The 11,794-nt window shown below is 40.9% G+C and overlaps 1 protein-coding gene across 1 annotated transcript; it reads left to right on the top strand.

Moving 5' to 3' along the window:
• Nucleotides 1-10,180: 10,180 nt before the first annotated feature.
• Nucleotides 10,181-11,495, top strand: LOC132609112 (abscisic acid receptor PYL4-like). Its single transcript, XM_060322965.1, has 2 exons — nucleotides 10,181-10,993; nucleotides 11,128-11,495. The coding sequence occupies exons 1-2, from the start codon at nucleotides 10,363-10,365 to the stop codon at nucleotides 11,217-11,219; spliced, it is 723 nt and encodes a 240-aa protein (XP_060178948.1). The 5' UTR covers nucleotides 10,181-10,362; the 3' UTR covers nucleotides 11,220-11,495.
• Nucleotides 11,496-11,794: the final 299 nt, after the last annotated feature.

Below are 11,794 nucleotides of genomic sequence, written 5' to 3'. Positions count from 1 at the left end.
ATGGTATGCTTCTCTCGCATGATGCTTTGTTTCGATTCAGATGAAGGGATCTGATGACTGTTGTTTCCATCCTCATGACACAAAAACACTTTGCATTCTGTTTGTTTACCTCTGCCCGTGATTAAACTGAAAGTATAAGATTAGAGTATTATCATAAGCCTAAATGTATAAAATATTTCCTGTCTAAAATCTTATAGAAAGTAATATGTCTTATCTCAATCATGTTCATGCCTAAATGCAATAAATGTTATACTGTTTTGATTCTGCCATGTCTAAATGTTGCTTTGCTTATAAATTACAAGTGTGCTGTAGCTGAATTATGTATATGTGTGTATATTACTAGTACACTTTCGTTTAAGCACGTTAATGAGGAGATTAGTTGGTCATTATGGATTAAGCTTGAACCCTCACCGGTGTTAGCCATGTCTGGGATTCATGAAATCCCTTGGAACTTGTGCAACATCGGGAAGATGGGGGCAAAAGCTTTCCAATATTAACCCTCTAAGTATCCTTATGAATGTGTATACACGAGGTATACTCAAATATACATGGTATATACATAACCCGCTGATCTGTTTTGAATTTTGCATCATATATATCTTGCCTTATTTATTGATTACGTATAATTCTAATTCTGTCTTTTTTTTACATGTACACCTCGGGGCGAAATGGAGTCTTCATAAAGACTCGTTGTCCGAGCAGTCTCATTTTGAGATTGCGCTGCTATTGGACTTCGAACCTGCATTCCCAGTCACTTCTCTCATTTCTTCAAATTTATCTAAACAAAACTCGGAGGAAATCCCGGGATTCTCATTTGCCTCTTAACATACTCTTTTTCCTCTCCTGGGAAATAGGCTGAAACGAAAAACAAAGAAGGGAAATAGCTGTTGCATTACTTAGCATTTTCTTATGATTAATTATCTCGGCTGCTATAGTTTTCTAATTGTATATCTTATTCATTTAGAATGACCAGCCTTAGATTTTAGGATATTTGGAATTAGACGGGGTAGTTGGTTTAAGGGAGAAACTAACAATTAATTCTATCGGTTTCGTTCTCTTCTTTTTATTTTTAAAATTGTTTATAGTACCTACAATATTTATTTTTATTAGAACAATTGATTTTCAAGGGCGTGAACACATACTTTGAGTTAAGGGGATCATGTTTTTGTTCTTACTATCTTAGAAATTTTAAAACGTCACTGATACGCAAATATGAACTCAAGTATATTTTATAAATAATTCTTCAAGATTGATCCACTTATGCATATTTTTTAGCTGAGTATAGTTAATAAAAAATAATAAAAAGGAGAAAGAAAACTCACGCCCTTTTGCATCATATTTATAGAATAAATCGAGATTTTGTTTTTACATCGCCATATTCATATAACATAATTTTTATCCAAAGTTCAAATTTGCTAAATCTTCTTTTAAAAGTAATTATTTATATGCAATTCCTTATTTGAAATTCACGCAAGATGTGGTGGAAATACTTTTATTAAAATAAGATGATATTAAGATGTATGATTTATAAAGAATGATTTTTGGCCTTTTGAAGATAATTATTTCCTTATGCAAGTTTAGAAACGCATTATATTGTTTATTTGCAAAGTTTCTCTATTTTAATTACGTATATGCATTTTATGAGATATCTTCCTTAAAATTACTTATATTTATTATATTTTCCGATATCAACATAAGTTTGACCAGTTAATCGTAGTTAGAGAATCTTAAAGGATGCCTAACCCCTTCCCTTTAGGATAACCGAGAACCCTTACCTAGAATCACATTAATTAAGCAGACCATTAACGGAGGTTTAGTTTAGCTTTACCTAAGTTAATAATTAGGTGCCCTAATTCACCATTAAAATAATTAGGTGGCGACTCCTTAAAATAAACAAATTAGAATCACCAATATGCTGTACTCCGATTTGACCCGTTTAAAATGGGATATAACATGTAACACATCGGGAATTTGAGGGCAGATTTGGCCTCGATTTCACCCGTACACAGTGAGTAATTAGAAATGAAAGGAAGTGGCAGTAGCTCTGGTTCCTTCTTCTATAAGGTTCGTATGAGCTGATAGAATCACACGTCCCACCAGTCACGTCGTTCTGTTGTTAGTCACGCGCCATATCCCAGTTGGGTGAGCCGACGATTATGGAATGGCAACCGTCTCGGCCACCCTCTATAAAAGCGAGACCTTCCCTTTTATTTTTCCTCTTCAGAATTCTCACTCTCCAAAATTATCTTTGTGCCTTTGAATACGCAAGCCTTCACACATTCATATATTCATACTTCCAAACTTCGTATCTTCAACTAATCTTCCCAGATCTTTAAACCTTCATATCAAATCTTCAAACCTTGCTATTTTCATAACAATGGCTAAATCTTCGAAGGCCAAATTTGATGAATCTTCGTCGGCTTCAAAATCGGAACCGACAATGTAAGATTATGTGACAACTGATTATGTTACAACCAAGAATCTCAAGGTCGAGAGACCTTCTTAGCAAGGGGATCGGGGTGCTGCGATATTGAACTACGTGTGCACGATCCTCCCTGATAGACTCGAGCAGGTCAAGAAAGATTGTGGCTAGGAAGAGAAAGAGGTTGTTATCCCCGAGCATGTTGAAGCCATCACGACCCATGTAGAGGGGTACCTGAGTGTTTACACATACCCCTTCATATTTGGTCCACAAGAGTCGGTGGTCGTGTACTTTTGTAGGAGGTACGAGATCGGCCTCGGTCAGATCCACCCCTCATTTTGGAGGATTGTTATACTCCTCTGTTATTCTGCGACTAACGTGAATGAATCTTTCACGGTCAAACACCTCCTCCGGTTGTATAGTCATCGGGTTTTTCGGGGAGGCATGATTAAGCTCAAGCAACGAGCAAGGAAATCTCCCTTCTCTAGCCTTGATGAGGATAGACCGAGGCTGGCAGGGAAGATTTGTCCAGGTGAGGACCGTAGATCTGATTCCTGCTGCCAAGATGCCGTTCCCCGAAAAGTGGACCCGAACCATAAGTGGATTATATTTTCAAACAGTTAAGTGGCACCTCCGTGACAGTTTTTAACTTGGTTTGTATGTTTGAAGCAATTCCCCGAACCCTCAACGTGATTGCTAACTTGGAGGAATAGATCAGGAAAATTTGCTTTCAGCTTACTTACGCCGAACGTAACTGGCGTCTGCTATCCAGGGGCAGATGAGAGGCCAAGAATCATGGTGAGTCACGACCGAGATGTTGTTCCACCTCCCATTATATTATGCCATAATTCGTTTAATGATCTTGTTCTTTCTTCTTTGGCTACTAAGATTCGAGGGCAAGACGAAGACGAAACTTCGAAAGATGGAGCCGATGTTGAGGCCACCAGTGGGGAACAGACCTCTAAGCTTCCAATCCTCCCGCAATCCGGGGTCGAGACCACCGAGCAAGAGAGGGGCGAGAAGAAGAAAAGACGGTCGTCCGAACTTCCCGGTGCTCCTTCCGGGGGCAGAAAAAGGCTGAGACTTATCATTAAGGAGGTTTCTAGAGGAGAACCCAGGATCCAGGTTCTGGACTCCGGAACAATCAACCAACTAAAGAATCACTCCGATGACGAGGACCTCCTGTTAGTCAAGCACCGACCCTGTAAGGAAAACACCAACCAAGAGCTGAAAAGCTCGGAAAAACCATGCCACAGTTAGTAGAAAATACCAACAAAGAGCCGTCAGGCTCGAAAAGCAATGTACTGATACAGGTGGGTTTGGAAACCACGGGGTCGGGGGAGGGAGTCCCCGACGATGCCGCTACCATTCCTTCTTCCACTCGAAGAACGGGGAAAGAGATGGCCACAGCAGCCGGTTCGAGGGCAACTTCCGCCGCCTCGGGCTCGAAGGTACCTTATATCCCACCTTTATATGGTATAGGTTCCACCCTTCCCGTACAAGCTATGGCTTCGGCTGAGACCATTATTTACATACAGGACTCGCTGCCTCGATCAACGTTGTCCAGACCCAAGAGCCCAAAAGCTACGGGCAAAATGACCGAGGAACCTGTAGTGTTGAAAGATGCGGCTGGTCATCAACCCGATAAAGACGCTATCATGGTCGAGAGTCGATCAGGGTTTGACTATCTACCCTTCCCTATAGCTGATCAATTTGGGGTTAACTCTGGTCCCCCATTGGAGAAAGCTTTTCCGGCACCGAGCATAGACCCGAACCGAAAAAGGTGGGTCTCGCTTCTGGTACCGGCCGACATAAACATGCTGTCTTGGCCGGTCAGGGTGGTGAATTATTTATATCCTCTAGTGACCACAAAGGATCAGAAGAAGATGAGTGAGGTTGATAGCCCCTCCTCCTTTTTAATGAGGCCCAACAGGCCTTAAATCGGGTACATCCCCTTCTTCTGTTTTATACTTAGCTTTATTTCCCCTTCTCATTCCAAAAATCGCTTCCCCCTTGTTTCAGGCCTCGGTGCTGTACCATGAAAGCTTTCACCGACTGAAGATGGAAGTAGATCATCTTAAGTATCAGCTCAGGCAACAAACTCGAGAGGTGAAATCGCTCCGGAACCTCTACGAGCAAAGTCAAGAGTTTATCTCGGGCTTACCCGACTTCTCCGCTCTTCAGTCCGATTTGGAGATTGCTCGGAAAGAGGCGATCGAGGTCAGACGGGAACATGAGCTCCTGCAGGGAAGGTAAGGGATTTTGAAGTTCACAATAAGCTGTTAATAACCTACGCTAACACTATCCCTTCTCAGGCCCGGGAATATGTGACCCAGATTGACCAGCTTCAGTTGGAGCTCAACGAGATTAAGCCCGAGCTTGAGGCCTTCAATGGTAAGATGGATGGTGTTGTCTCCGAGCGAGACGCTCTAAAAGGATACTTAGCATTGGGCAAGGATCAGCTCTGTGTGACGACTGAGAAGGCTGATGAGAGGTCAGAGCTAATTGTTGAGCTCCGATCGAAACTTGCCTTGGTTGAGTAGGAGCGGGACAATCTTGGCCGTGATAACATTGATCTGTAGGCCAAATATAACGAGCTCTGGGCCAAATATCGAGCTACAAGGGGATGTTGGCTCAGCATAAAGCTGATGTAACCGCGGCCGAGAGAAAGAGTGACACTCGGGCCGAGTATATGCGGTGTCTATCCCGAAGGAAGACTTTAGAGGACATTTATGCCTCTGGGGTGGACGTATCAGACCGAATCGAAGAGACCAAGAGGCTTGAGGCAGAGACGAAGGCCACGTATGATCCTGAGGGGTCGGATAGTGAGCTTGAGTCGGACGAGGGGGACGCCGAAGGCTCAGATGAAGATCAGGCTCAGAAGCCTTAGATTTCTTTTCGGTTTTTACAATTTTCTATGTAGTTTTTTATGTTTTTGAATCTCAAGGCCGTTTCTCGAGCCTTTGTAAATATTTGACATATATGTATACAAGAAAGATTTTACCCGGCTTAATTCGCCGTTTTTCATCGCATAATAGTCTTTTATCTTTTGAGTTTAAGGATTGGGATAATCGTGAACTTGGTTTCGAATTCATACGGTATGTGCTATCGCCTTAGCATGCATTTTGTTTTAGCGAAAACAAAATTTAAAGTAGCGGTGACTCGGTTTCAAGTTTCATCGACATATGACATTGCCTTAGTATCGAATTTCAGAGACGACACCAAAGCTGCTTGTTAACCGTTAATGCATTAATGAAAAGGCCTTATTTTTCTGTTTGCGAACTCAGACGTCTCTAAGTCGCATTACGTAATCGAGTCAGAGCTCTGATGTCACGACCCAACCGGAGGGCCATGACGGGCACCCGGTGCTAACCCACCCGACACCTCTTATCGTACATTCATATTCACATCTAGGTAAGCCACATGGACTACTCATGATTTCTATACATCAATAATACGAATCTCATTGGGCAATGACACTTCTATAACAACATCGACAACTACGCCCATATTCAAACACAAAGGCCGACGGGGCTAACAAAATAATATACCAAAAGTATGAGCCGACAAGGAAAAAGACATCTACTATACATGACTGTCTACGAGCCTCTAAGAAGAGTATGAAACATCATCATAAGGACGGGATAGGACCCCGCCAAGCGCATATATACACAAAAGAATAGTACCCAAGCTGCAACTCCGGATCAAATGGAGCTCCTCTAAGCAATCTCTGGATAAGCAGCCTAAGGATCAAGTCTATCTCCCTGTCTACCTGCGGGCATGACGCGGTGTCCACAAACAAAAGGACGTCAGTACGAATAATGTACTGAGTATGTAAAGCATAATCAACATCATAATAGAAGCATAATAAATGACATAAGATAGAAAGGTCATGAGATAATGAAGCCATTTATACCTCTAGCGTTGTTCATCGTATTTACTTACCCTCTTTCTAATAGGAACCTTCCATCTCATACATTTACACTTATAGTAGTATCATACCCGACCATAGAGGTTCAGTGTCTTACATACCCAACCATGATAAGGTTCGGTGTTAGACGTACCTGTCCCTATCAAGGCTCAGTGTTATCCGTACCTAACTGCAGTGGTGTGCACGCGATAGGTATCGTACCCGGCCATATAAGCTCGGTGTTACATAATAGCCGTACGTACTTATATATGTATACATAAGAGTCCATAAGTGTCATCAACATCATCATCATCATCATCATCATTGTTTTCACTATATCCTTCCTTAGAGGATCAATCATCATATAAAGAAGGTAATGGCATCGTGAGAATACCAAGAATCATGAGATTTAGTCATTCTAGGGATGAAGTCATTTGGAAGACATTACGGAACTCATGAGAAGGTATATAGCAAAGGAATGATGCCTTAACGAAATAAGGGTTAGCCTTACATACTCTTTGTCTTCTTAACTATTTAACGTTAACCGTTGAAGCTTGGAAAATCTACATTTAGAAGGATTCATATCATGGTTAAGCCTTAAAGATACTCTTAGATGCAAACTAGAATAATTCATGATCTAATGAAAATTGAGCAGCATTTCCTATATTTCATAGACTTCAACCATATTACAAAACAACCCCTAAACAACCATAATAACATCCACAATATCATCATCAAGTAATCCTATTTCATTAAGTCTTCAATATTCATCCTCATATTCAACTTACACTAACAACTTCACACCAACCCTTTGCATATTTTCATACAACGCTTGCTCATCATCATTATTACCTTCTATAACAAGATTATATCCATATTATAATAATAAAAGCTACATTAAGACCTCACTTTCTACTTTCTTCTTCTACCCAAGTTGTTCAATAACCAAACATTCATGATAACATGAAATAAGCATGAAAACTAACCTTTTATCTCATAAGAATGAGCTTTGGAGCAAGTTATCAACTTGTGAGAAAACCCTAACTTCAATACCCAAGAATTTCTTGTAGTTTCCTAACCCTAGTGAGCCTTCCAACACATGAACACTTCAATTCTTGCTATTTGAACTTTGTTTTCTCTTGGGTTGGAGTGGAATATGCTTGGAGAAGGGTTTGGAGCTCTCAATACTTTTGTAAATTGGAAATGAAATAAAAGAGCAAGGGTCATCTATTCATACAAAAATAAAAAATCCGCCCAATGGACTTATACGGACCACTTATGCGGTCCGCATAATATTATACGGTCCGTATAAGTGGACCGTATAATACCACCATGAAATTACCCCTTTCTGTAAGGGTCATTTTATACGGACCTCCCTTATACAGACCTTATAAAGTTATATGGACCGTATAAGTGGTCGTATAACTCACAGTTATCCGAAACTTTCTCTCGTTGATTCGCTTGACTTCCAATCCTTGTGGAACCTTCTTGGCACTTATATAACACTTCATTAACCATACAATAGGCCCTGTAATATCCCCTTAAGACATTACTAAATACGTATCAAGTCAACTATCGCGAAAACCTCTCCAAACACGTCTTGCATTTCACTTTCTTCATCACACTTAGGCTCATATATTCATATGACTTTGAAATCTTATGGTATGCACTTTAAGATATCTAATACTTTCCTTAATCTCATAAGGGTTTCATAATCACCTTAAGCTCCCATTATCCTACTCGCAAGGCAACATATCCGAAATTTCCGAAATGTAACATCTGATGACTTCGGACCTCGTTAGGATCGTAGTCCACTAAACAAGTTGAGTCAAAATTTTAGGTTTTCAGACCGCAATCTTTAACAATTTAGACCCCAGTCCTTCATATTTAAGACCGTAGTATTATAATAATTCAAGCTTTTAGCCCTTTGCTTGCGCATTTTGGATATTTAGGGGTCCGAAAAATAACATAAAATGTAATATTAACGTAAAGAGGCTAGTAACGGATAAAATGACAAATCGAGAAATTTCCAAGTTTATTGATTGAAGTGCGAGCAAGATTACGATAGTAGCCACAGCGAGAACAAACTAATCGGGCACAATTCGATCGATCATTTGGCCTTTACAAAAAGAACCCTATCGCTCAAGCTTTGGTTTTGAACATGTGTCGATTTTCCCGATTTGCCCAGGGTATGATGGTCCCCTAGTACTGGAGTCCGAGTCTGAGGGTTCGAGTACTATTGATCTAGCGTGGGCAGTCCCCAGTCCCCGGTTCTTGACCGGTCTTCTTAGTCTTCGCCATACGCTATGTTCCTTCCCAATTTCGGTCTTCTTAGTTGGGGGCAGTCCCCAGTCTCTCGTCACGCCGGTGACTCGATACGGTTCTTCCCAATTCGAGTCCAATTTCCCTTCATTAGGGTTCTCAGCACGATCGGTTCGGACTGAGCAGCGTTGGGCACTCATCTCCAGTTTCATAATTGAGCTATGACCGCTTATTGGGCCTGCAATTGTGCCATAACTATCTCTGGTTGATTCCTAAGTTGTTGCAATGTGGCTCTGTTGCCTCCACCTGCATGCCATCGCCTACCGACGTCCGGTCGGTATTCACAGCGTTTTGAGAGTGAGGATCAGCTTCGTTTGGATCAACTGGGGGCACGTTATTGTTCGGTATCCCGTTGTCATTTCCCTCATGGTGGCTTGATTCAGCATGAAAGTTAACGGAGTGAGAGTCTGAGTTGATGAATAGTCCTGAAAACAAATCTCAAAGAGCAAGTGTAAAATAACGTGTGCTATCGAAATTCGTATAAAACCATCACTATTATCCTAGGTCCCATGGTGGGCGCCAAACTGTTTACTCTTAAAAGGGATAACAATTGAATTTGTACGCGGTGCGAAGGACATGTGGTTTGATTTAATACGAATGACTGTTAAACAATAAATGATAAAGCAAGTGCGAGTAAAAATAAGCAAACCACAGCAAAACAATGATGGATCTTCGAAGCGTTCGATCTAAGGGCTCGGATCCAGGGAACCGAGGTCGTACTACAGTGAATATATAATGAACAATGATTGAACACTTGGGAAAATGGATGAACACTGAGAATAAAATGAATGTATTGCTTTGTATGTTGTGCGTGTGTGACGAAGTGGGCAAAAATAAAGGGGTCCTCCTCTTTATATAGTAGAGGAGTCCTAACCCTAGTACAAGTCTAAATAAGGTACAAAATATTCAGTTAATGCTGAGCGAAATCGACGCCGCCATATCCGGTTGATGGCGGATATTTCAGACCCTTCCTTATTGTGGTTAACCGCCTTCATGTCATACCTCGGTATTTAGCTCTAATAGAACTCAACGACCCGGGGCCAGGGGTGGTCGGTCTGGCTCCAACCCAATGCCCGACTTTGGACCTGACTGGGACTCGTCCATTCCAGCAATGATCACCATAAACTTAACCTTCATGTCGGGAAACCGAAGATACCCTTGTCCTCGATTTTACCCGTATACATTAATGAACTTTTATTGATTCTCTTATCGGTGGCATTTTTTCTAAAATAATATTTGCCTAATGATATGGTGGCCATCTCTTAAAGACAGATGGCAGATGAAAAGATTGCCCCAAATCCAATGACTGTACTTCAAGCAGGACACAGCCACATGGCTGGGACGTCGGTTGTATTTATTGGATAATGTAAAGGCTATTTCGTAATTTCACGAAACCTCGGATTACGAACAGAGGGGCAGATCACGTAATAAAAGAGAAATGACAAGGGGAAATTGTAAGTTAGACTCCGTCCAAATGAGTTTTAAGCAAGTTGACGATCCACTTGCAGTAGCCAGCGTAAGCAATGTGCTAAACATCTCCCTTTAATATTTGTCTTTAAGAATTGTTCTCCTAGGGAAAAAAAAAACACAACTAGACAAAAGATTTATACATTCCTTTTTATCTCTTCTTAAATATATTAAGTAATCTCTATTTAGAGATCTATATACTCTTGCATTCTCATCTCAAAGAGAAGACAAGCAAATAAAAATGCCTTCTTCACTTCAACTTCATAGAATCAACCCAAACACCTCCACATCCACCAGTAACTTCCACAAGCAACCACCACAATTATCATCACAGCCAACATGGGTTAATCCAGTTTCCATTTCTGTCCCAGACAACGTATTACATTACCACACACACGTTGTTGGTCCCAACCAGTGTTGTTCCGCCGTGGTACAAGCCATATCCGCCCCAATCGACACCGTATGGTCCCTCGTCCGCCAATTCGACAACCCGCAAGCGTACAAACACTTCCTCAAGAGCTGCCATGTCATCGTCGGGGACGGTGACGTGGGTACGTTGCGGGAAGTCCGCGTTGTTTCAGGACTTCCCGCAGCGTCTAGTACTGAGAGGCTTGAAATATTGGATGAGGAGAGACACGTGTTGAGCTTTAGTGTTGTTGGTGGCGTTCATCGGTTGAATAATTATCGGTCGGTTACCACGCTACACGTGGTGGATGATGACGATGAAGCGACGGTGGTTGTTGAGTCGTACGAGGTTGATGTTCCACAAGGGAATACCAAGGAAGAAACGTGTGTATTTGTGGATACAATTGTGCGGTGTAATTTGCAGTCTTTGGCGCAGATCGCAGAGAACTTGGCTAAAACTACAAAGAGTAAATTAACTACTCACCATCATGACTAATTATATTATTCTGTTTAAAATGTTGTAAATTTGTTTCTGTTTTTTATTTAGGTGTTTCTTTCTTTTTTTTGAATGATGGTTATAGAGTACTTTTTGTTATTGTAGATAATGAAGACCCAGAAATGAAAATTCGTAGATTGGTAGATTTTGAAGACCGTAAGGTTGGTTCTTGGAGTTGTTTAAACGTGGTAGTATGATGTATAATTGTGTTCTGTGTATTTTGTTTTTCTGATTAGCGAGTAGCGACCACATAGTTGTCACCATCACATAAATTCTTCTCAGAGTAGAGTATTTGTTTCTTTCTTTCTTCTTTCCCTTTAATTGCTTAATTTGCTTAAGAGTGTTTCAACTTAGAGGCCTCCTAAGTTCGTAGCTTTTGTACCAAGTATTGAACCATTGTGCTATTTTTACACACTTTCAAGTGTTGGGAATTCCCAATCCTAATAAAGCAATTGATCTAAGTTTTTAATTTCCTTCATGACTTGTGGTGTTGCTCTGCAATAATGCATTTGAAAAATAAGTAGGAGGGCATTTTACCAATTATAATATCTACTACTAATGCTCTTCCCCTCATCTTTGCTATAATTAAGTTGAAACTATTCAGTGCTGATGCTAGTTTTGTTTGGATAGTGGAAACTATTCAGTCTCAACTCTCAACTGCCGGGCTAGAAAGAGTAGTGTGGGATCTTTTTCTTAGAAGTTGTGGTGAAAAAAAAATTATTTCCACTTGACGGTTGGAATGTGATATATTTTTAGTGCTCGCATCCTCTGA

This window comes from Lycium barbarum, chromosome 9 (assembly GCF_019175385.1).
Source record: "Lycium barbarum isolate Lr01 chromosome 9, ASM1917538v2, whole genome shotgun sequence".
Classification (NCBI taxonomy): Eukaryota; Viridiplantae; Streptophyta; class Magnoliopsida; order Solanales; family Solanaceae; genus Lycium; species Lycium barbarum.
Note: the sequence above shows the minus strand (reverse complement) of the source record. Positions and strands in the feature narration are given on the sequence as shown.

Coding starts and splice junctions, on each gene's coding strand:
- LOC132609112 (XM_060322965.1), top strand. CDS start 10,363: ATGCCTTCTTCACTTCAACTTCATAGAATCAACCCAAACACCTCCACA. Junction 10,994..11,127: donor CTTGGCTAAAACTACAAAGA/GTAAATTAACTA, acceptor TTGTTATTGTAG/ATAATGAAGACCCAGAAATG.